The sequence below is a fragment of the Cucurbita pepo genome, chromosome LG19 (assembly GCF_002806865.2).
Source record: "Cucurbita pepo subsp. pepo cultivar mu-cu-16 chromosome LG19, ASM280686v2, whole genome shotgun sequence".
Lineage (NCBI taxonomy): Eukaryota > Viridiplantae > Streptophyta > Magnoliopsida > Cucurbitales > Cucurbitaceae > Cucurbita > Cucurbita pepo.
Genome location: NC_036656.1, coordinates 174,833 through 200,231, shown reverse-complemented (window position 1 = coordinate 200,231; position 25,399 = coordinate 174,833). Strand labels below are relative to the sequence as shown.

The 25,399-nt window shown below is 36.7% G+C and overlaps 4 protein-coding genes across 4 annotated transcripts; 1 reads left to right on the top strand and 3 right to left on the bottom strand.

The window, feature by feature from the left end:
* Positions 1–7,310: 7,310 nt before the first annotated feature.
* Positions 7,311–11,555, bottom strand: LOC111781840 (triacylglycerol lipase SDP1-like). The gene is made up of 3 exons (XM_023662553.1): positions 9,316–11,555; positions 8,791–8,934; positions 7,311–8,709 (listed from the first exon to the last, which is right to left on the bottom strand). The coding sequence occupies exons 1-3, from the start codon at positions 10,732–10,734 to the stop codon at positions 7,768–7,770; spliced, it is 2,505 nt and encodes an 834-aa protein (XP_023518321.1). The 5' UTR covers positions 10,735–11,555; the 3' UTR covers positions 7,311–7,767.
* A 1,638-nt stretch (positions 11,556–13,193) lies between these two features.
* Positions 13,194–17,889, bottom strand: LOC111780984 (pyrroline-5-carboxylate reductase-like). The gene is made up of 7 exons (XM_023661367.1): positions 17,574–17,889; positions 17,396–17,444; positions 16,770–16,861; positions 16,140–16,212; positions 15,393–15,513; positions 14,857–14,962; positions 13,194–13,731 (listed from the first exon to the last, which is right to left on the bottom strand). The coding sequence occupies exons 1-7, from the start codon at positions 17,772–17,774 to the stop codon at positions 13,543–13,545; spliced, it is 831 nt and encodes a 276-aa protein (XP_023517135.1). The 5' UTR covers positions 17,775–17,889; the 3' UTR covers positions 13,194–13,542.
* Positions 17,890–18,896: 1,007 nt separating this feature from the next.
* LOC111781026 (mitochondrial fission 1 protein A) lies at positions 18,897–21,810 on the top strand. Its single transcript, XM_023661420.1, has 5 exons — positions 18,897–19,163; positions 19,538–19,676; positions 20,380–20,501; positions 21,308–21,371; positions 21,466–21,810. Exons 1-5 carry the CDS (start codon positions 19,071–19,073, stop codon positions 21,549–21,551), a joined length of 504 nt encoding a protein of 167 aa, XP_023517188.1. The 5' UTR covers positions 18,897–19,070; the 3' UTR covers positions 21,552–21,810.
* Positions 21,811–22,796: 986 nt separating this feature from the next.
* On the bottom strand, positions 22,797–24,216 carry LOC111781878 (uncharacterized protein At5g39865-like). Its single transcript, XM_023662604.1, has one exon. It carries the CDS (start codon positions 24,065–24,067, stop codon positions 22,883–22,885), a length of 1,185 nt encoding a protein of 394 aa, XP_023518372.1. The 5' UTR covers positions 24,068–24,216; the 3' UTR covers positions 22,797–22,882.
* Between the last annotated feature and the right edge of the window lie 1,183 nt (positions 24,217–25,399).

Sequence of the window (25,399 nt, the reverse complement as noted above, 5' to 3'; positions counted from 1 at the left end):
AAAAAAAAAAAAAAAAAAAAAAAAAAAAAAAAAAAAAAAAAAAAAAAAAAAAAAAAAAAAAAAAAAAAAAAAAAAAAAAAAAAAAAAAAAAAAAAACATAGTACTGTGCTAAAACAGTAGCTCAAAGCTCAATAGTTTTGGCTGACCTGTTGTTGTTATGTGTGTAATGATTCCACTTGCATGTCCTGTAATAGACAGCCCTCCTTTTCTAAGCCTCATTACCCCCCTTTGATTTAAATGCTCTAAAACATCCCATGCAACCTCCCCATACTTTCCCATGTCTTTTATGTCAATTTCACAATGCCAACTTCGATTGAGCTAACTCGTACGACTACGTCATGTCGTCTTCGAGCTCGATGTGTCATGGATGCATGATATATGGGGCTCGAGGAAGTACGGAAGTGATATTAATTCGTTAAATTAGACTGATGTCGAGAGAGTCGAGAAAGAAAATTTGAGTTACTCTTTGAATCGTCTAGCATTTGGCAAATGAGCTTTCGGTTTCTCTCATTTGATTATGAATAATAATCGAAAGATGTCAAATGATTCGTATAAAATCATTTCAGATCTAACGGAAAAGTGAATAGTGAATGATTAATATATGACAATGAGATCCAGATCGACTTTTCTATGACAAAACAAAGATGGATGGTTGAGAGGAACCTTTCTTAGTAGGACGTGGTACGAAACAAACCAAGGTGGAAACTAGTGGACATGTGATGTCCGAGTAAACGAAAAGTACATGAATGAACCAAGATCACATCCAAAATGAGAAATTTTCATACCCTTATAAAAAATGTTTCGTTTCTCGCTCCAACCGATGTGGGATCTCACAATACACCCCCTTAGGGTTCAGTGTCCTCGTTGGCACACCGCCGATGTCAGGCTTTCATATCATTGGTAACAGTTCAAGCCCACCGCTAACAGATATTTGTCTGTTTTGGCCCGTTACGTATCACTGTCAGCCTCACGGTTTTAAAACGTGTCTACTAGGGAGAAGTTTCCACGCTTTTATAAAGAATGATTCGTTCCCCACTCCAACCGAGGTGGAATATCACATTTATATACAAAATTCAGATACTATTGCAGTTTCTCTTTCATGCATTCAATGAAACCTTAAACCCAAAACCAACGACCATATTCTTTCTCCTTTTCCCTCGTTCACTCTCTATCTCATTCTCGATTTCTCTTAATATGCCCGGACAATGGTTAACTACAAATTTGAGGTACTTTTACGACTTCTCTTTCATGTATTCAACTGAAACCCTAAATCTAAAACGTTCATATTCTTTCCTCATTTGCTATGTCTCTCTCCCTCATGAAAAGCAAATCAACGAGCTCTCGTCACAATATGATTGTCTGACTACCTATTAATATCGACTCTAAAATTTACCGATTCTCTTAATACGAAGATCGGACAATTTTACGCTCGCTCTCCCCCTCATTCTCTAGTAATTTGGTGTATTTATAATGAAAAGACGTTTTGGGGCCCTTTGGGAGGGTGCATGAAAAGGGGATTAATGGGGTCTCAGCTGTGACCTAATTCTTCACGCAAGCCATGAACATAAGACCAACATAACTTTCCCAACTAAGATCTTAGGGTGCAACATCTATACGTCCCATCACCTTTAATTCCCTTTCTCTAATAATGCATTTTCCTTTGTCCTTTAGATATTCATTCATTTATATTCCAACCTGTTAAATGTTCGATACTACTGCTAGTAGATATTGTCCGTTTTCGTCCGTTACGTATAGTCGTCAGCCTCGTGATTTTAAAATGCTTTGTTTTCTCTTCAACCGATGTCGGATCTCACATATTATAGAATCCAAATTACAATCGTTTGTTAGGGAGAGGTTTCGAATAAGGATACCAGCTAGGGTGACTAAATGTAATGTCTCGTACCCAAGATTCGAATAAGGATACGAAATCTAGGTTCGGGTCGTGGGCATTATACAGTCTAAATGGTATTAGAAATTAGGATTTTTTGCAAAGCTAGAGGTTTTTCTTTGTATTGCTTATTGTAATTGCTCGTTCGGGTACATGGAAGTGATCAGTCATTGGATTCATATCAGATACGAAACCTAGCTTCGGGTCATGGGCATTATACAGTCTAAACGGTATTAGAAATTAGGATTTTTTGCAAAGCTAGAGGTTCTTCTTTGTATTGCTTCATGTAATTGCTCGTTCGGGTACATGGAAGTGATCAGTCGTTGGATTCATATTAGATACGAAACCTAGCTTCGGGTCGTGGGCGTTATACAGTCTAAATGGTATTAGAAATTAGGGTTTTTTTAATCGAGTAGTTAAAAATAATTTTGGAAGAAAATCCACTCCATTATTCATCGACTTTGTTTTTCTAATATATTTTGTAAAAAAGAAAAAAAAAATGAACTCGATTATCAACCTATCGTTGATTAAAATTGATGACCAAGAGATTTGAATCTTTGACCTTGAGAACTTTCTTTACACGTGTTGAACTGTTTGATGAACAAATGACCTTAATCTTATTAAGAAAATGGCAAACTAGATTGGCTTATGATGCTTGAATAGTGTTGATTGAACATATATGTCACGATCCAATTTTCGAGACTTTGAAGTATAGACCGTGGTGCCTCGGGATGACCCTCCTTTGTGATCGTTCAGCTTCCGAACCCTCCTCCACCTCGACCAATAGTCAACGATCATCTGAAAATGAGAAGTAGAATCTGGTGAGTATAAACATACTCGCCTAGTGCACTCTTGTTATTGGAAGGAAACTTTATAAACCGATAGATTATAAGTTCCGTTGTTATAAAATTAATCGGTTTTTCATTCATTAACTCTAGGTTACTTTATTATAGACTTAAAGTTGCACTCTTATACACTGTAGAACAAGTTATGGTCGTGAGTATAACTATTACAGGTAAGTCGGTCCTCAACGAGTTGTTCATAATTACATCTGAGTTGAAAGTCTATTATATTCTGTAATTACATTGTATACCTTATGTACTATTGATTCTCTATTGAACAATTTAACCTAACTGTTGTTCATAATTCAAGTATGTTGACGCCTCCAACTCAACCCAATTTGAGAGTTAAGAACGTATAGATTGATCGTTAAACTATGTTTAGAGTTAAGCTCACCGCTAATAGATATTGTCTGTTTTTGCCAATTACGTGTAATCATCAACCTCACGATTTTAAAACGCATATGTTAGGGAGAGATTTCCAAACTCTTATAAAGAATGCTTCGTTTTCCTATCCAACCAAGGTGGGATCTTACAATCCACCGTCCTTGGAGGGTCAATGTTCTCGTTGGCACACTGTCCGGTGTCTGGCTCTGGTATCATTCGTAACAGTCCAAGCCCACCACGTCCATTTTGACCTGTTTCATATCATCGTTAGGCTTACCGTTTTAAAGCAATATAGGATCGTAAGAGTATAATGGTTTGATTGGTAGGGGAGAGAGACATTATAGAGTGGGTAGGGAGGTGTTATTGGGAAGTCGTGTGATGGTTTAATGATTTCATAGTTGATATGACAAGACAGTCAGAAAAGGAAAAGAAGAGGTAAATGGTGAGTGTTTGAATTGACCTATCAAAACCCTTACACCACACACACACTGATCATCACAGATTCAAACTCAGTGCTATTCCACTCTCAAACCCTACCTCTGTTCTCTGTTCGGTCCAAGTTTTCTACGAGCAAATATTGTCTTTTTTAATCTTTATCTTTCGGGTTTCGATCAATCCAAGTCCTTTGTTAGCAAATATCGTACTTCCCTCAATGTTTTTAGAACGCATATAATAAACAATGTTTCGTTCTCCTCCTCAACCAATGTGATATCTCACAATCCACCCACCTTGGAGGCCCAACGTCCTTACTGGTACTCGTTCCTCTATCCAAATGACGTGGGATCTCACAGTCCACCCCTTTTTGTGGCTACCCAGTATCCACCCGTCTGGGTCTGATATCATCTGTAACATGTCAACCTCGCTGTTAATAGCATTCCGAGCTTCCCCTCAAAGTTTTTAAAATGTGATCTTAAAATCAGTTTGATATAAATACACAACAGATTAGCACTATTGATGGACAGTGAAACAGTGAACAAATTAATTGGTTGTGTAAGAGAGAGTTGCAGAAGGCACTGATTCCCACGTGCAAACTGAGGGCATGCACGTGACAATAATACGACATGGAAGAAGATAAGGGTTAGAGAAAGGGGTGGGAGGAGGTTCAAAATATGAAGAGAAAGTTAAAGGAACACTCACATGTCTTGTCTTTTCTTTGTTTCAACGTCTCTCTCATTCCTTTTGCCTTTTCAACCTCTCTTTTATTTACTTACTGTTTGGAACTGAAGTTGGGCACTGACCCATTTTGTATTTTATGTCCAAACCAACAGCTCTGCTTCTTTGACATGTCCAACGTATGTGTTCTTTGAGATGTCCAACGTATGTCTTGTCTTTCTCTTTCTCTTTGAGATGTCCAATGCATGGGTATTACTTTATTTCAGATGCTTTCATTGTCTTCTAAATTAAACCTATATGGTTATCCTCCTTTTCAACAAACAAACATCAAAACGTTCTTGTTATGTTCTTGTATAACAGTCTAAGCTTACCGATAACATGTATTGTCCTCTTTGGGCTTTCCCTTCTAGGCTTCGGGCTTTTTACCTCAAGGTTTTAAAACATGTATACTAGAGAGAGACTTCCACACCCTTGTAAGAAATACTTCATTACCCTCTCGGCCAACAGATGTGTGATTTCACAATCTAACCCCTTGGGAACCCAACGTTCTCGCTGGCCCACCGGCCAGTTTATAGCTTTGATATCATTTGTAACCGTCCAAGCCTACCGCTAGAAGATGATGCCTTCTTTAGGCTTTCACTTTTTGGTTTCAAGGTTTTAAAACACGTCTACTAAAGAGATATTTTTCACGTCTTTATAAGGAATGTTTTGTTCCCCTCTCTAACATATGTGTGATCTCATAATCCTTACCCTTAAAAGCTCAACATCCTCGTTGGGACACCGCTCGGTGTCTGACTTACCATTTGTAATGATCGTAGTCCACCCTAGCAGATATTGTCCTCTTTGAGCTTCCCTTTCGGACTTCTTCTCAAAATTTTAAAACGTATCTACTAAGAAGAGGTTTTTACACCTTGTAAGAAATGTTTCACTTGTACTCATCTCCAGGTACGTTAGTATCAATATTGCTATTGGGGCTTAAGCAAATATGAACCCTACCATTAAAACATACACTTTTAAAGTTGGCTATGAAAGAGTGAGACAGCAAAAGCAATCTAGAGAAGGAAACATTTGTTATTGTGCAATCTATGTTGCTGTTCACATTCCATCACTTTTGGACATGTTCTGCACGCTAGCTCATCTTCTACTAAACAGACTATTTTCCTTATATCAAATTTACTTCTTTTTACAATGTTTGTACGATATCATAAATGACTCATTATGAACACGTGATGGTTCATGCCTCGATAGTAATTGGATGATTGGGTGTCTGAGATGTTCCAACGATAAAGTGCACTCATGGGTCGATTCTCGATAAACATATTTGAGCGAACAGAGAAAGCTGATGGCGTCCCGTGACTTGAGATGACATCATAAAGCATCAGTCGTGTTTGTTGAGAATCACGATGGGGAGATGAGATGCAACGTTGCATTTGAAAGATATTAACCTTATGTAGAGGTAAGGTCGATCATCATGACTTTGTTTAGAGTAGAGACAAGTCGGGTAGAGTCCAAGAAATTGACACATGCACGCCCAAGTTGTGTATATAGTTGAACAAGCTTAGTTTCTACATAAGTTATTGTAACGGCCTAAGCCTGCCGCTAGCAGATATTGTCTTCTTTAGGCTTTCCTTCAAGGTTTTATAACATGTCTACTAGGAATAGGTTTCCACATCCTTTTAAAGAGTATTTCGTTTTCCTTCCCAACCAATGTAGGATATCACAGTTATGTTCGGTTGACGAAAGAAATGGAGCTCGAGTTCTCTTTAATACTTATCATGACCGTGTCAAGATAAGATCATGACATTACATGGTTGATTAATACTATTGGATGCTCGTATTTAATTAATTTCCAATAAAATGAAAACAAAATGAAAGGTATATATATTTTTGGTTTGGTTGAGTGGGAAGGGACAAGCGTGGGGCTGTCTTGTCATATCAGTGTACTGACTGTCCTCTCTTTGCCTCTGTCCCCTCTGTTCTTTTCACTGTTCTTTTTTTGGGACATCTTCTATTTTTTTCAACTACTTCCCTTTATTTACCATTTATTTATGGTATTTCTTTTTTATTAATTTCCCTTTATTTATAATTATTGGATTTTTTTATTGATATTTTTTTTAATATTCATATCCAACTATCCATTTTACAGACATGTAGGCCATCAAAAGCTATGGAGAAACAAGGAAAATTGCATGGCCCAACAAATCATTCATCTAAGCCCATAACTTTTGCCCTTTTCTTTTGGGTATCAATGATCTTAAGTAGGTTGTTAAAAGAGTGCCAATATCAATGTCCAAGCATGCAATGCTTGACTTGTACGACAGTTACCTACGGTATGATGTATTCAATGATATGTTTGAAATAGGATACGAGAAGGATTCACAAAACGTGATGTAACCATAGGAGTAAGATATGTTCATAAAACGTTAAGGTTAGGTTGTGTATCGAAGTGCTATGAATATGAGAGATTGATAAAATAATACGATTAAGTCATGGGTAGAAAGGGATAGAGTGGAAGGGAAGTTTCAGCTCCCAACCATGGTTTTGAGTGGAAGGTTATTCAAATCTAGATCGAATAATAGTCGAAGTCATAGGTTTTCTAAAGCTGGCAACTAGGTTCTATTAGCTGAATCGAGCTCATCGCATGGTTCTTATAAACCATCTCCTCAAAGTTCATCATTCCTCGTGATCTAATTCTTTTGAGCTCATTTCATTCATAGGTTCTCATCATTTAGCTTTTTTGAGCTCACCCCAGTGTCGTTAAGGTTATTCGAGCTTTTTGGATAATCTAGCTCTTTACTTTACTACCCTGCAATCGTTTCAAATCGTACATATAATTCTACGAGGCACGAGCTCATCATGATTTGAACTCACAACTCATATACATACTATGTTAATCGAGATAATCTACTATTAGAGACGAGTTGACAACTCTCTAATAGTTCTCATAATCATAAACATTAACTCAAACTCTAACAACTTACTATGTTGTTTGGAAGATTTTGAAGATTTTAGCTTACTTTTACTTCGAATGATTGCAAATATCATCCATGTAGTTGCAAATTCCTAACGGTAAAAATGGTGCATACCTTCGTATTAGAGATGTTCATTTAACTCGTCGAGAACAAAGAGGAGTGAGGAGTTTTCTCCTCTTTGACTCGATAGAGTTGGGGACAATGATTACACTCACTCATCCCACTCTCCTCGACAATAAATGGAAAATTTTTGTAAGATTGAAATAGATAATGGGAATGGAGATAGAAAAGCAGTAGTAATAAACAAAATTTTGATACAGATATATACACAGTTCCACTATCAAAATCATCTAAACTGCTGCATTTCAAGTGTGATTAGCAGAACTCGAGCTATGGAGTCCTCACCTTGCGAAGATGCTTGTTCTTCCCATTTACTACCCCTACATTGAATGAGATATCATCTGGCATTTAAATTCATTGGAGGAAGTAAAGAAGACATACTTGAAGACAAGGAAGGAGTTCGACGAAATTAAGAATCAATAAATAGTTGATGATCTTGGCCATTGTGTTATTCCTCGGAATGATTCACCGGATTGTTCTTGGGAGGTTGTTCCTGTATGCAGCTCTTTGGTGTAGCATCTTCTTCAGATGCCGAGCTAGCATCGATATACTTCTCCGAACAGTCGATTTGCAGGCATTCAACTTCACTGTTTTGAGTTTCTGAATCATGGGTCCGACTTGTCAATGTCAAATCTTCCTTCTTTACGACGTTAAGCACGATCCCGTTAAGTATTCTTTCGGGCTGCAAAAAGTCTCCTTCAGTTACAACAATGCTTGAAGAAACTCGATGGCCGAGCTCTCGCATGTCAAAATCTGGGCACTCGGAACTCCGGTCAGACGTGGTTCGAGGACTTTGAGAATTTTGACTGCCACCAAATGGGTGAACCCCATTGGAATTAGCTACCAAACCTCTATTGAGGTCATCAAGATCCAAATTCTGGACAAAGTCTATGAACTTATTTGCTGATGATGTCCTCATCAATGGCCCACCAGATCTAGTCCAAGTATTCAAATCAATATTTTCTGATTCGCTATCACTACCATCAAACATAGTACGGTGAGTTCGCAACATTCTTCCCGTGGATCCTGAACCGATCGATCCACTAGGACCTTGATGGCAAGTCAAAGAAACATCAGAAAGACATTCTTCTTCGAGCGAACCAGACGAGTTTTCTCGTGCAATGCAGTTCCAGGAGGGAATTCTTCTTGCAGCGCTGAACTTGACAGGGGCTGGAGAAACATGTGAGGCAGCAGCAGCGGCAGCAGCGGCCCTCTCAGCGCTCCTTTTCAACCTCCGCATATGGTTGAGAATTGTAACACATTCATCTAGAGCAAGCTCAATGCCACAGTTGGCTTTTATTGCTGACAGCTTCTCCCAGGTGCACCTCCTACCTTGGTTCGCCGACTTTTGAAGATCCAAATGCGTAGGATTTTGTATAATTTTAGAGTACTGCAACAAAAGGAAGTTCTTCAGCAATGACACATTTGTTGTTCTAAAATGAGTTTGTAGCATCTTCTAACATGAAAATACCTGAGCAAGAGTTGCTGGCATGACGACTGTGACGTCTCCTTCCCAATCTTGAGCAAAAAGCTTCGCGATTCCTCCCAATGGAAAACCGAGTTCCAAAAATTGGTCGCATCTATGCTTTACCTCCATTTCAGCAAGATGAGCAAGCTACATAACCAGAAACATCATGATAGAATTAACAAATAACGCATAAAACATAATGCTAGATCGAAAATAACTTATCGATTCATAGAACTGATGAACAGAGAGGGACAGAGACAGAAGTTTTATAAACAGATTGAATAATTGAAAATGTCCATAGCAGCCCATGAAAAAATAAACCAAGTAGCAAATCTATTCTCAAAACTCAAGTTCTATTTAACCTATAAAAACACATCCTGTTCGAGTAAGGTCGTGGTACGAAATGTATTTTGATATATATGGAACACTTAGATTCATATATTTTTGACATACAGTGCAGGAAAACAGGGATATAAGAAGAAAACTAGTCAGAGCACATACAAAATAAGATTCTGAGAGTTGTCATACCTTGCCAGCAAAGTTTCCCCCACAAGCTCTGAAGAATTCTTTCATTCGCAATAGTGGTGCGATATGGGGATTTGCCTGACTGACAATGAAATGGTTTACATTGAACAATTCTTTCAATTGAATCATCGGCAGATCGATCTCCAAGCTGCCATCTCTCCATCGACGTACAGATGCGCCTGAGCCCTCTTCAGGATCCAAATTAAAAGGTGGATGATAGGGAACAATCTCACCGCTTCTGTTCTTGGCCATTAATTCCTGTGCCTCAAAAAGGCCAGGGAATGCACAAGATGCTGTCACAGCACTCCATATCACAACATGAGGAGACGTTAAGTAGTTAAGACATCTAGGCGGCTCGTGCTTCCTCGGGGAACAAACTGTTATCCCAAGAATTCTACCTGTCATGTCATAAGCTTCCTGAAAAGTCAGGTTAGAAGTGAGCTGCCTTAACATCATTTGTAATTGTCGAATCTCGTGAACAGCCCCTTGTATCATTACCCTCCTTACCACAGTAAAAATACCGCCCATCTGGTCGAAAAACTGAAATGAATGCCAAGAGTCATCGAAAAAGCTTTGTAGCTCAGGCCAGGACCGAGTGGCAACAACAGCACATATGATGGATCCTACACTAGAACCAGCTATTATTCTAGGCAAAAGTTTATGCTCTACCAGAGTTTTAACCACTCCTGCATGAAAAGCTCCAAGTGAAGCACCTCCACTTAAGAGTAGGGCAGTCCTTCCAAACGCATGCCTCGTTTCGTGCATGAACGACAGTTTCTCTTCCAATAACAATTCTTCCGAATCCGAGTCACAAACCAATCTCAATTGAGTCGAAACCTCATTTATGTACTCCTTTATGAGTATCGGAATTTGAAGCCTACCCTTGTGTAGTTCAGGGTTGCACATATTGCCAAGATTTCGGAAAAGATCAGCTCTCATCCAAAACATTATATCTCTAAGAGATCCCTCCTGGCGACGATGGCGAAGCTCTTGAAGCTTGTTCCTCACCAACTCTTCATCATAGAGGTTTGACTCATTCAACTTTGGAGTCTCTTTATCAAGCATTTTAGCAGCATGAGCCCATTCCTCATAGGTCAATGCAGTTCTCATCATGTTTCTCCAAAATTTCCTTCGGTACGCCAATTCGGCCCTCCCTTTCACATTTGTGTATCGTTTCAACAAAAAAGCAATAACAGTAACCATCGCCAATATCCCCTGTGGATTTCTAGGATGCATCCATGATAATATGGGTGCTAAGATGGCCTTAAATCCATAGATAATATTCAGCAAAACACGAAATAGTTGATGCCTAAATTGCGACACCGATTTGCAAAACAGGATTCTGAAAGCAATTGTTCTACCTACAATGGTTGAAGGACCAATAGAAAAGGAACCAACCTTGGCCTCATTACTAATTTCCATAACTCTAAAAAGGAACTCAAGCAATCTGTCACAGGCTAATAGATTCCACACTCAGTTCTCTGTGGATGTAAGACTAACAGATCTAAACATGAAAGAATGGATTGTGTAACAGGACAGGAAAATCAGGATTCTACAAATGTCAATACAATGGCTATGATCAATGGAAACAAGAATCGATCCCCAAATAAATTAAGAAGGCATGTAAAGTTGCACCAAATTCACAGCACACTCAATCCTTCAGCTCTTCAAAATAAATTACTAGAAGAAGAACAATGTAAACGGCAGTAATAAACCTGAATATGGCAAAAAATTCCTCAATCCGAACTTGTACAACAACAATGGATCCTCAAATCCAAAGGAAGTCCCATAAGAAACGAAAATTTGAGTTGCTTAAACGACAAGCAACGCCAAATATAACGATCAATCAGCCTCCCGAATACGAAATTCACCCACCAATCTGTCGCAATCTTCGAAAATCTAGAAACTAAATCCCCAAATCAGAAAAGAGGTAACAGAATATATACGATCAGCAAAACAGAGAGAATGCAGTGAATGTGGAGAAGAAGGCAAAGAATGAAGAAAGAAAAACACGAAAGTGAGGGCCCAAAAAGAAAGTTCTTATTGGGAAACGTGAAGAAGATAACGATAATGATAATAATGGCGAGGATTGAAGAAGATTCGATGGGGCAGGCAAGAAGATGGCGCCCCCCCACAATTTGGGAAAATTTGGGTGAATCGTCTCTGAATTTGGAGGTTTCGATTTGAAGGAATTTCCGGGAAAATTTGGGTGAATCGTGTCTGAATCTGAAACTTTGGATTTAAAGGAATTTCCGATTGCTTGTTGAGAAGAAAGGAAGCTATGGCGTCAGGTTTTATATTAAAAAATTTATTTACGTGATTTTAATGCAAGCCACAAAATTTGGTAAATCATTCCTTTAATGCCACTTTTTCAATGCTTTTCATATATTTTTGTTGTATTGCAAATTGGGAATATTTTTAAATCATACCTTAAATAATAATGACTTCGGTCTAATAAATTCGAAGTTCATATAATTTGTAGTGTTTATATGACTTATATGTTTGAGGATTATTGGGACTGAGTTACACATTGGTTAATTTAGTGGAAGATCATGGGTTTACAAGTAAATAATACTATCTCCATCGATATGAGGCCTTTTGGGGAACCTCAAAGCAAAGTCATGAGATCTTATGCTCAAAGTAGACAATATCATATCATTGTGGATTGTGGAGAGTCGCGATTCCTAACATTATAACCTAAACAATTCGAACTACTCAGCTAATTTTGTTAAAGGGCTAACCTTATTCCCGTAAGTGACGTGAAGGTACTCTACTCGTTTGAACTCTACATGTGAGGCCTTCTCTGAAGAAGAATGCAATTAAACTTCCCAATGCAAGAACCATCTCTACTGCTTTTTTTCTTCTTTCATGAGGATTAAAGGGAAAGGGGTATCATTGATGCTTTCATCCTCAGAGTAGCACAAAAAAGAGTCCCCTTCTTGGTATCCATAGGAATCATCGAGAGAAGAAACCTAAAGGTCTTGAATTGTCACCAATCAACAATGTGAACAGTTGAGCTCTGTAAGTTAGCAAAGAAACCATCATGCGTTCAATCCGTTAGAGGCAAAGAAACCATCACGCGTTCAATCTTTTTATTGCTTGGGGAGGTAAATTGGGGAAGAAGAGGACTTGGAGGCCTAATCGACGAATATCCGATTCACACCCGGATCATTTTCATTGCATCTCTATACTCAATCCAAACCGTTATCTATCTACCATTGGTCAAATCAATCCCCTTTCAACAACATTATCAAAAGCCAAAGATACTCGCTTATAAAAATTGAGTTAATTATATATTTTTTTTTTCAATGAAAAGCTAAAAATTAATTTGCTCGTGTTTTTAATGGTATAAATATTCATTTTAATTTTAAAATGAAGATTATAATTTAATAATATATTTTTTTGTCGATTAAAGTCAGAGGTAATATTTTCTTTGGTGAAAACGTGAACGGCATCCGGAGAGGTTGCCTGTAAGGATGATAAACGACGTCATCTCTAGACCCTCATAAATACTATACTTTTTTTTTTTTTTTTTTTNATCTTTCCTAATAATGGATTGATTTTGCTTAAAAAAAATTATCACCATATAGCTTGTTGGATAAAAGTCCCAGTCCCACTAATTTAAGAAATGATCATGAGTTTATAATAAAAAAAAATATTATCTTTATTGGTACGAGGCTTTTTGGAAAAGCCTAAAGAAGCAAAGTGACCAGAGCTTATGTTCAGAGTGGACCTTATGCTCAAAGTGGAATATCTTGTGGAGAGTCGTGTTCATCTAACAATGCTTAGGAGTGTTCATATCACTCGATAACCCGAATAACTCAAGATTTATTCCATACAAATCATTGCTTGAAATGACGAAAACATATCCACAAACCATATATGGAGTAAATATAGGAAAACCAATGCTTCTTTCTTTTTATTATTCCTTTTCTGGAGTTGGTGATGATAAGAGATAAGAGTAGAATCAGTCCCAGCACAAATTCAAATGTTTTCAAGAAGAGAGGGAATCTTTGCCAAAAAAAATTAACCTATAAGAGTGGGAGATTAGGTTTCTTTATCTATTTGTTAAGGAGAAAGTGTAGAAGATAACTAATAATTGCCCCAACTATCAACGTTAATTCTAAAGCTTCCTAGACTCTACTTGTTATTAGCTTATTTCCTCATCTCTTCAAGACTTGAAAGCAAATAAATTACTACTAACCTTTACTTGGAAGTTAAATCTTGCAACTACTTTGGGCCAAGTTCTTGGCCACGCTTAGCAGCAGCGACCACAGCGTTCATAAACATGCCACGAAGTCCTCCCTTCTCTAGTTCATGGATACCAGCAATGGTGGTTCCACCGGGTGATGTAACATCATCTTTAAGCTGTCCTGGGTGCTTCCCAGTTTTAGTGACCATGGAGGCTGCACCTAACACCTGTAAACAAATTCTGAATCATTTAATTCCAATTGGTAAATTTGAAGCAGAGAGATTTGAATTGTTTTTCCAGAAGCACATAACTATGCTTTAGCATGTTTCACTAGGTAAGAAGTCATATGGCGCTAGAGGAGTTAGAGCCTAAGCAAACCTACCTAGACATTGGAAGACCATGAGTCCATGACTATACCAGCTTGAGAAATGTTTGTGTAATGCACGCTCGCCGGAAATTCCGATTCACTAGAAAGCCAAAAATGTTCTTTTTTTCCCTTCAAATAGACGAAATGCAATGTGATAGAGGGGGGGATGTGGACAAGCTGAAGACTTCAGAGATCCTACCTAGATCGGAGTCTGTTTTGATTGTATCTACTTTTTGTGTTAAGGGTTTTGAAACTGGATCTTATTGTACATATATGTAAATTATGGTTGCTTTTGTTTTAAACTAATATTAAAATATGAAACGTTTCTATAAAATTAATCCGTGCCAGTAGTAGAGCTATGTGAATCAGGCTTTACATTGAGAGGGTTACAGTCTGAGACAAACTATCATCTTGCACACATCATTTTAGAGTTCATTGTATAGGAAAATCAGATGGGAGATAAATAGGGAATGATTTTCAGAGAGGGGAAAGGTCTATAAACTTTAACAACATTCCTTGCATAATGTGAAAATTTGTATCATCCTCAGGTTCTACATCACATCTAATAGATAATACAAGGTTCAAATATGCAAGAAGCGTCGGCTTATTCAGTTATTTAACTATATATATATTGTAGAGCATCTTCCATTGGAAATTTAATTTTCTTTTCAGACCGTTTACTTCTTAACCTTTTGACATCGACATCAGAAGGCAAGTTCGATCTTTTCCTTATTTCAAGTTTGATCGTTTTTCAAATTATAAATCACATTGTAAGATAATGTATATCCATTCCTGGCGCAAACAATAAGGAATGTCCAAACAAATAACCATGCTTCTTTTCTTTTCATTTTTAAACAAAAGGAGTCTATGCTCTTTCTTTATTTACTGAAGTGGTCTATTTGTGCATATCTTGCTTTTAATTATGTGACTACGGTACACAACATTAATTACTTTAGACATAGGTCATGAGATGAATTTGACTCACAGTTTGTGAAGCTAGACCCATGGCAAGTTCTCGTGGTAGACCTGCAGCGACTCCTCCATCAGCCAAAGCTTCAATTGCTAGGAAAATGTATGCTGGTCCACTACCACTGCATATTTCCATGTACATAAAATCGTATCTATTAGCTGGAGAATGCCGATGGTACCAAAATTTGGAAGGAAATTTAATTGAAATATGCATGAAAGAAACTGCAAAAGGATACCAATCGTCTGAAAGGCTTAGTTCTCTCCCAAGACTATATAAAAATATGCTTTTCTCTAAACCCTCAAACCCAATTCATTAATGAACAGTCCTATGACAAACCTCCTAACTAATAACTAATATGTTCGGTAGCAGTAATATTAAAATAATATTCTAATAAAATAAATTTTCTAATAACATCCTAACATTTATCTTAATTGTATCCCCAACAAAAGTAGGCTTCAAAATGATTAGGAGGTGGCAATAGAAAGAAGAGAATTTTGTGCTCCGCTAATTTGAAAAACTGTGGGATTCAGCTTTTACAACATACTACATACCTCAGACCAGTGATTGCATCAAACAATTTCTCATCAGCCTCCCATATCTTACCCACAGATCCAAATAATTTAGCTATTAGTTGTCCATCCTCCTTTAACGCACCTTCTCCAAGGCTCATAACTAGTCAAACAGAAGCAGAGTACATATCTTAACATTGGTCCGTATATAAGAAACAAAATGGTGAAAATTGCAGGGTAAAATATTAATGTACTTTCTGTTCTTTTCCATGCTATGCACCTAGGTCAAAGACTAATTGAAAATCATGATATCTATCATCGACATCGTGTAATGAAGTAGTACTGAAAGTTTGATTTGGCTTGTTGGATGAAGCTTCTAAGTAAGTAAACCAAATTATCAATCAGAAAGTTTAACAGAATTCTGCACAAACATGCTAGTATTTCAACAGAAGCCTCAATTCTCATGAAGATACGTGGTCTAGATAAAGGAGAGAAAAAAAAAACCTTCATCCTCAAATTATTTTCATTATTTTTTTATAAAAAGTTCCAAGATGCCTATATCTTTCTTCCTATAAAACTCGTAGTGGTACAATACACGCACCCTGATTGGCCAATTAATTGCATCCCTCACTTCCATTTGCGGTTTTGACTGCTAGATCATACATTATAATATAATCAAAGACCGGTAAAATCAATTATATTATCCACTTTACAAAGTAACATCTTCTGGAAACAGGTATGGGTGCGGGAAGTGATATTAAATTTAAACATAATAGGAAAAGACAATACCTGATGCAGCCTCACCAACAGCCGCTGGGGTATTTGGCATAACTCTAATGAATCGGTTATGACCTGCCCATTCCTAAATGTACAGAGCATTACTCCAAGGGCAATTTGTACGTAGAAAATGAAAAATAAAAGGTACAAGTAAGTGATTAATGTGAAACTTTGTAGCAAATAGATGAGATCATAAAAAAATATAGTGAGGTTGAGATAAATTTTTAGAGTAGAACATTCTTCCATAAGCACTTACGGAAAAACATTTTTGGATGATTTTTGAAAAAACATGATTTTAAATATACCTGTGCTGTAACATTATAAACATTATTATTACTTTACTCCCGTCGGGATAACTTTGACCCCTTCTCTCGTTCCCACCTACGTATATGGGATATTTTAAGAAGTGAACATCTTTCTTAGTCGCAGAGTCCGATGTAATAAACACTCTTGAAAGAGGCACTAAGCAAGTGTTTCTCCTAAAATCACTTTACGAGCCTTTATGTACTTCTAGAATTTTCAAAACCATTTTTTATTATCTAATGAAACACTTCAAAAATTCCGGGGTTGGTATTTTAGCACATAACCCTCAACTTAAAATACTTCACGAAGTCCAAAAAACAAGTCAGTAAAGTCAAGAACCTGCAGATCCTGTAGCTTTACTCCAGCAGCAACCGAAACCAAAAGCTTCTTCCTCGAGAGTTGAGGACTCAGTTTCAACACCACATTCTTAACTGCAACCAATATAAGTCATTAGATGCTTTACAGCTCGCAAGTAGGATATAAAGCACTTCAACATAAAATTGATGGAGAAAATATGCTTTTTAAGCAAGAGTTTTAAAAAACAATTCATTACAACCCCAACAAAGCACGAATGAAAGCATAACAATTAATCATTTCGACATACAAATCACCAGAGCTTCTATCAAAACGTCTAGCGACATTCCCTCTACTCATTTTGTAAGCATTTTTCAAGAAGATAATGAGTGTTCGAGGACCACGACTCTCCACAATGATATGATATTGTCACTTTGAGCATAAGCTCTCATGGCTTTGCTTTGGACTTTCCCAAAAGGCAAACCAATGGAGAGAGTATTTTTTGTTTATAAACCCAGATCATTTATTCTTTGTTTATAAACCTATGAACATTCCCTAAATTAGCCAATGTGGGACTTTCATCCTCCAACAATGAGAATACCACGAAAAATGAATGAATAAACAAACGAGGAAAGCAGGATCGCAATAAATGAGATGAACAACAGCCGTACCGACTTGAGGTTTAACAGAGAAGATGATCACATCACTTTCTTCAACCACCTGGTCACAAGCAATCAAAAAAGAAAAAAGAAAAAAAAAAAAAAAAAAAANAAGGAAGATTATGGTTATGTAATAACACATAGACTGCAAAACAGAGGACTCGACTAGAAAGATGAGTCATAATCTTACGTTGTCGTTCTTCGGGAGGACTCGAACACCGAAGGATTCGAAAGCAATGCCGCGACTAGGGTTAGAGTGAACAGCCGTGGAGATTCGAGAAGCAGGTAAGAGGCCAGATTGAACAATCCCCTTCGCTATACTCTCGGCCATTTTTCCAGCTCCGATGAATCCTAAATTATAAGAATCAACTGAAATAGGAAGGATCTCCATTGATTCCGATCGAAAACTCTCCTCCGGCTACCGGCTGCTGTATCGTAATTCACGGTGGCGGCTCAACTGCGAAATGCCGTTTTCAAGAGTCCAAAATCGCTCCAACTTTTTTCGTTCATTTTCTTCTCTTTTTTCTATTTTATACTGTGTTTTTTAAAGTTAAATTACATTTTTAGTTCAATTTTTAAGTCAAAACCCACTTTTAACCCTAAAAAATTAATATTTTGATTCTTTTCTTAACGAGCCACGGAAAATATCTTATTTTAGATGTAGTCTCCGTTCATTCACGTACCGCTCTTCTACGTTGGCACTACATACCCACCAACTATTACCTTAGTTCGTCCATGAACCACATCCTACTACTATTAGACGTTCTACTCCTAATATCACTTGTAACCCTTCATGCTCGGATTTAGAATCCATATTCGATATTTAATAATCCCGACATTCTCCTACATCTAATACGGCATGATCGTGTTACCTATCTAGTACTTCTAAAACGAACATTACTATCCTCACAAACCAACATGGGTTCTATTGGGTTTGTTACCCTCGTAATATCTTATTGATATGACTCATTTCGTAATTTTAATAAATGATTTGATATAATTATTATGAAGTATTTAATTTCTCTTAATTTATTAATTGAAAATAAATAATATTTTATAAGAGATTATATATAATTAGATATTAATATTGACTGAGAGAAATATAATTGGGAAGGTGTATATTTTTATTGATATTTATAGTTTAAATAGGATATAAGCTAACAACTAATACGAACAAACAAGAAAAATATAAAATAATTAAATATTGAGAATAAAATAAAATATACTGTAAATTAAATTATAAATAAATAATATTAAGATATAATATTTCATATATATTTCATAAATAATATATACTATATGTGGATTCAATATCAATATATTTTAAAATTTAAAAATATTATTTTTATTAGTCGGAGAATAATAATAGGAAAAAATTATAAATTTAATTAAAATTACAATAAAGGTATGTATTGCAAGAAAAAAAATAATTTTTAATTAATTTAATTTAAACGAATTCATAAAAATTTCATTTATTTTGTTCATTGAGTTAGGTTCATCCAATTTTTCGGATTACCCGGTTTCTTTGAACCCATTATAAATATCTTGCCTTCTCGAAACGTCCAAAATTCAATTTCTTCTTCGTTCATCATCTGTTTCGTTTCTTTGTCATTAAGATTCGGTGGAGATTTTATTGGATAAATTGGAAATTTTGATTTTTCTGAGATTCACGGAATCATCGGATTTAATGGAAGCAAAAATCGGCAAATTGTTCGAGTCCGTTACTTCGTTCTTCGGCGGTGGCGACCAGATCCCTTGGTGTGATCGCGACGTTATCGCTGTGAGTTTTCTTTTATTCTCTCAGATTCTCGTTTTATCATTACAATTTCTGGTTGGTCTCTGGGAAACCGAAAGAAAGAAATGGAGAAGAACTTGGCTAGGTTAAATTATGTCTTACCTCAAATTTGGCGGATTGGGTGAAGCATAAGCATTCGATTCTCACATTTGTCGATTAATTTTGGCGTGCTTAGATGCATCCCTGGAAAAGGATATGCGGTAGAAGTAATTAAACCCTGTAAAAGAAGAGATTGAATGTCTCCATACAAAAATTGGTGTATAATCGATCCAGGTTTATGGGGTGGAAGTAATTTGAAACCATGGTGAGATTGCAAATTGCAACATTGTATTTGATTTAGATTGCATATTGAAATGCAGGGGTGTGAAAGAGAAGTTGCAGAGGCCAATGAAGGTGCCTCTGAAGAACGGAAGAATGAAAGCATCATGAGGCTATCATGGGCACTTGTTCATTCAAGGCAATCGGAGGATATTAATCGTGGCATTGCAATGCTTGAAGGTAAATCTTCTGCAAAGAATTTCTATGGGTTTTTTAGAAACAGTATTGAACTGTCTTCCATATTCGTTTTGTTGTCAACTTCTTGGTTAAAAGCTCATCCCTTCCCTTGATCGTACTAATTCAATCTTAAGACCATCTAAACAATTCCCTTTATTTATGACCAACATCCATTACAACTTCCCTAACTAATTACTAGTATATCCCCTAATACCATTACTATCACAATCTTGTCATTGATGACTGTGACATTTATGAGTGACGTTTTGTAGGCTATTAACTATGAAGATGGGTGTTTAATTCTTGCTGCTATCTGCTATGACCTGAAAGGCCAATTTGTGTTCTCGATTATATGAATTGCCTCTGTCATCCAGAAAAATATTTTCGTTTTTTATTATTCCAAATATAGTCTGACTTCCAAATTTGTGTCATCGAAAATATTTTCATATGCAGTATGTGTGAACTTGGAAACTTGGAAACGAGAACTCAAACTCTATAATCAACTTGTCTTGGAATTCAACTAGGAATGAGCTTTGACCTTAAAATGGGAGAAGCTACTTCCAGTTGAAACCTTTTCTTCTTGCTTGATATATATATTCACGTTCTCAAACTTCAGTTTGTAGTTATTTAAGATTAGCCATTTTGCTCAAAGCTTATTGTTTTCATGGTTCAGTTTTTAAAGTTGGATTAGCGTGTCATTTTGCAGCTTCCTTAATCAATGCTAGAACCCCTTTGGACCGGAGGGAGAAACTTTATTTGCTGGCTGTTGGATATTACAGAAGTGGTGAATATGCAAGGAGTCGGCAGCTTGTAGAACAATGTTTAGAGGTTTGTTCTTTCTTAGGCATGCAACTTGGTATTCTGCCAGCTATAAATTCAATGGTGACATTGTCTTGCTTCAATTCCTATCTAATTTAAATGCTTCAGCTTGTAATTTTGTTTGTTAGATCATGCATTTCCTTTCTGAACCATACTTACAAGTTACATGTTGATGAAACCTTAAACTATATCATCGTAAGAAGTATAGATACGGACACGAAAAGACACGTTAATGTCTAAAAAAAACTAGGACACTGACACGTTGGTTGTGAGTGGTCAACAATGTTTCTTGTTAGGGGTTCTATATTTCATAACTTCCTGTCCTTCTGTTTTTTTTTTTTTTTTTTTTTTTTTTTTTTTTANTTTTTTTTTCTAAATTTAAATGATTTAGGCTTTTTGTTTCAAAATGTATCCAAGTCGTGTCTAGCTATCGCCAAAATTAAAAAAATTAAAAAAAAAAAATGTAAAATAGTGTCGTGTCCGAAAGGTGTCCAGATGTATGTTTATCCGACACGTGTCTGAAGCGTTTTCAGATGTATCCGTATCCAACACATGTCGAAGCGTGTATTCTTATTCGACATGTGTCTTGTGTCCGAATTTAACCGTATCCGATAAGAATCTGACACAAACACTCGACCTGAACTTAAGTGTCCGTGCGTCATAGATATCATCTATGATCCTATTAGTAAAAAGATCATTCCAAAACATATGGTGCACGACTCATCATACTTTTTAATCAATCAAAGGCATATTTTGATGAATGACCCTTGGCACTGATTGACTTTGTTATGACTGAATTCCTTGGGTTTTTGTAGATTGCACCCGATTGGAGGCAAGCTTTAACACTTAAAAAGACTGTAGAAGACCAAATTGGAAAAGGTATAATGAAACATAAAATACCTTTTCTTGAATCTCTTTTACTGTATCGAATCATATGCTGAAGGAATTTGGTTCATGTTATGTCAATTTGCAGATGGAATCATCGGTATTGGCATTACAGCTACAGCTGTGGGACTTATAGCTGCTGGGATCGCAGCGGCAGTTAGTCGAAGAGGTTGAAATCTACACGCTCACACCAAAATATGCACACAATTTAAGTGTTTCCCTCAAGAATGGTTGTCTAATGTTATCAGTTTCGCCATGATAAGCATGTAATATTATCAGTTTCGCCTCAAGAATGATTGTCTACTAGGTGACTCCTGTATCTTCTTCTTTTTTTTTCTTTATTTATTTTTCTTTTGTATGAGAAATACTCTCTGTTTGTATGCATCTTTCCCCAATGTTAATTTTTATTCTAGTGCTGAAAATGTTGGTGAAAGATTTTTGTTTGGAAACATTAGGTCATACATAAATTATAGGGATTGTTATAGGGGTCTCCCTGCTACAAAACTTGTATCCCAACTCTTACTTCTAAGAGTTGTCGAACGGACCAAGCTGAAGCTTCGGCCCTACGTTCTTACATGTTATGCTCAAACTTGGAGTTAACTTTTCTGGAAAGTCCTTGCTTATTCAAGAAAATTAACATGACTTCTGATAGAAATTGGAGATGCTTTCTGAAAAACTCTAAGACAGTTGACTTTGACTTGATCACTTGAAGCAAGTTTGAAATTGATTGTGCGATGAAATTGATATGTGGACAAAGTCTTCTCATTTTATTGACAATGGTTGCTAGTAGCTCACAAGATGGGGATAGGGACCTAAAAGAATGTTATCATGCCTAATCCTCAAGAACCACTATAATTAAGGCAAGAATTTATAGTTCAATTTTGTTATTCTCTCTTTTATTTTAATCATATTACGATCTACATACATTACGATCTAGATAGGTGCATTGTAAACTAGCTCATTACGATCTAGACAGGTGCATTGTAAAGTAGCTCATTACGATCTAGACAGGTGCATTATAAAAAAAGAGGATAGATTTTCTTCTCAAAGATGAGTTGGTTATCCACTGAGTTAGATAAATATTTAATGTGTTCTTTAATCGAATAAGTTATTTTTATTTGAGAGACTATACACTTTTTGGACCTAAGTTGATCAAACAACTAAAAGTGCCCAAAAGATGCCAATCCTAACACCAAGACACCCGAAATGGAGCAACCCACGGACATATGTAGGAGTCATATTAAAATGATACTAATGGTTAGCTCATTTGCCCATAATTTCTACGCTTAACTTATTCATTCATGTTCGTCACATCGTGTATCAAATCATCCCCGGTTGGTCAAACCAATGTGCCACATTAATATCGACATAAACTTTTGATAATAAAATTTTAAACCTTTTGAACTAAAACCCGTCGTAGCGTAGAAAATTAAAACACTATCCATTTCATTTCAACACATTTCTTGAAGGCAAAACTCCAACGATTTTGCACTTACATCAAGAACTCATGAACAACAACAAAAAGGGCACCTTATCAATCCATTCTCATTGCACTTAGAGCACCTCCTCAACCCTCCATCTTGCCCAAACAACTTCCTACTCCCATTGCAATTAGGACATGGCACAAACCTAGCATCCCCACACCTTTCACACATAGACCTCATTCCGGCCGCCGGGAACCCCTCCAACATTCCGGCCAACTCGCCACCCTCGTTCATTTGTCGAATCTCCTCTGCGCCACCCACGTGCTTCCCGCCGATGAAAACCTGCGGTAGGCTTGTGGGCGCCACCCCGCCGAGCTTCGTCTGCAGCTCTTTTTTGAAGAATGAATCCATTGAAATGTCCCTCTCATCTACCAAAACTCGAAACCCTCTGAAGATTGTGCGAACCAAACAGCAATCCTCGTAGGTTTTTCGGATTCCTCGAAGGCTTGTGAAGTATATCACTATTGTTCTGTTTTGGGTGTCCAGGAAGTTGGGCGACCAATGATTTGAAAATGATGAGCTACGGCGGTTTTGTGCCTGATGGAAGCCGAGTTGCCGGGAAGATAGTGCTCTGGTGTATGTTGAAGCCACGTTTGGATCTAATTTTGCGAGAAGGGATTCCTCTGAAATGAACTGCCAGAATGGTTTCTTCGGCGACCATGGCGGAATTGAACTGATTTCTTCCTCCATTTTCGCCGGACTCTTCTTTACTAAGCCTTCAAACCGGTTTTCCGAGGTGGGTTTCGCCGGGATCGAACTGGGTTTGGCCGGAATTGAACAGGGCTTCACCGGAGTGTGATCAAAATCGGAGTTGAACTCGTCGTCATCAAGGCCATCCATGAGTTCCCATGTGTTGATAACAGAGTCAGGGGAAAGGGAAATCTGGTCGGAGAAATTGGCGGGCTTTTCAGCCTTAGCATGGACGGCCACCGCCGCCGGGCGTCCAGAAAACTGGGAATTGGTTGGACGGTCAATGAGGAGAAGAGAGCCATAGGTAGTGGAAGTGAGAGAAACCAAGTGGTGGGTGTCGCCCTTCTTCGCCGGCGGGTGGTGGACAATCGGAGTCGGGAGAGAGAAAGCCCGCCCAACCGCCGGCGAAGAACCAGCCGATCCAGAAGCCGAAGGAGAAGAGAAAGATTCAGAATGTCGGGAGGGACGAGCGGTGGCGGCGGCGGCGGCAACAGGCTTTGAAGCAGAGCAACCCATGGAAAAACAGAGAGAAATAGAAGAGGGGGGGCAGAGCAACAATGGAGTTTTTCTCTCTCTAGAAGGAAGGAGGTGAGGTTTTTAGAGAGAGAAAGAGGGGGTTTGGTGAGAGAGAGTAATCAGAAGGAGTTGGAAAATGATGGGTTTAGGGAGTGGCGACGAAGGAAGAAGATGAAAAAGGGAATCAATTCATAATTAAATTTGAAAGTCCGGTAATTTAGTTGGGGATTTAGGGATTTTTTTTTTATTTTTTATTATTTATAGAAAAAAGAATTCCAATTATTATTATTTTCTTTTTTAACATAAAATAACATAAAATATAAGTTATCCTCAAATTAACGAGGTATAAATTTGATTTTTTAATTTTTTTTTAGAATTTTAATAAATATCATGAAAAAAAAATTAAGTGATGCAAGTATAATATAGGGATTATATTTTAATTAAAAAATTAAACTGTTTTTTTTTTTTTTTTGAAGTTTAACTTAATATATATATTAGGACCCAATGAATTAAAAAAATAACCCATTCATAATTTAATTTTTTTTATAATAAATTATTTATAAAAAAAATTAGTTGAAAAAAAGAGAGAAAAATAGCCAAAAAAAAAAACAACATTTTAGTTTTGTAAACACACATGAAGGTCATCTTCAATCAACGTCAGTTTATTGAAAAATAATTATTATATATTTTTTTCTTTTTCTTTTTACGACAAGAAAAAGTAATTTTTACTCCAAAAAGCTGAATTTCTCAACTTTTTAATATTTTTTAGACAAAAGATTTCAAACAATAAAAAGTGAAACTTTTGAAATCAAATTCTTTTTGGAGGTAAAAAGTTTTGAATATTCCTAAAGTCTATTAATTTTACATATTTGAAAAATAGAAATGGGTAAAACTAAATAAAACAACCAAAACTTAAAACATATCAAACAAAAATAAAGTTTATACAAAGTANAAAATGGATCGTCACAACATGACTGTCTCAAATAATTGTTGGATGCGAATTCGATATATATTTTGTTGTTATTTGTTTCTGACATCATTTAACAATGTAAAATTACCCGTTGTACTGACTGTCTCAAATAATTGTTGGATGCGAATTCGATATATATTTTGTTGTTATTTGTTTTTGACATCATTTAACAATGTAAAATTACCCGTTGTACTGTGTTAGGCTTTCTCGCATTTTCGGGCAAGAAGACGATGAGGATGGTGTGAAATAGAAGAGGAAAAAGGATGGGGAAAGTTGGCATCAAGTGTACTCCAATAAAACAGAGAATTGAAATGGACATATCAAAGGAAAGCATGTGAGCAGCCAAGATGGTGAGATTCATC

Coding starts and splice junctions, on each gene's coding strand:
- LOC111780984 (XM_023661367.1), bottom strand. CDS start 17,774: ATGGAGATCCTTCCTATTTCAGTTGATTCTTATAATTTAGGATTCATC. Junction 16,862..17,395: donor CTCTGTTAAACCTCAAGTCG/GTACGGCTGTTG, acceptor TATTGGTTGCAG/TTAAGAATGTGGTGTTGAAA. Junction 16,213..16,769: donor TAAAGCTACAGGATCTGCAG/GTTCTTGACTTT, acceptor CTGTACATTTAG/GAATGGGCAGGTCATAACCG.
- LOC111781878 (XM_023662604.1), bottom strand. CDS start 24,067: ATGGGTTGCTCTGCTTCAAAGCCTGTTGCCGCCGCCGCCGCCACCGCT.
- LOC111781840 (XM_023662553.1), bottom strand. CDS start 10,734: ATGGAAATTAGTAATGAGGCCAAGGTTGGTTCCTTTTCTATTGGTCCT. Junction 8,935..9,315: donor GGGGAAACTTTGCTGGCAAG/GTATGACAACTC, acceptor CTGGTTATGTAG/CTTGCTCATCTTGCTGAAAT. Junction 8,710..8,790: donor TGCCAGCAACTCTTGCTCAG/GTATTTTCATGT, acceptor CTTTTGTTGCAG/TACTCTAAAATTATACAAAA.
- LOC111781026 (XM_023661420.1), top strand. CDS start 19,071: ATGGAAGCAAAAATCGGCAAATTGTTCGAGTCCGTTACTTCGTTCTTC. Junction 20,502..21,307: donor TTGTAGAACAATGTTTAGAG/GTTTGTTCTTTC, acceptor GGGTTTTTGTAG/ATTGCACCCGATTGGAGGCA. Junction 21,372..21,465: donor AGAAGACCAAATTGGAAAAG/GTATAATGAAAC, acceptor GTCAATTTGCAG/ATGGAATCATCGGTATTGGC.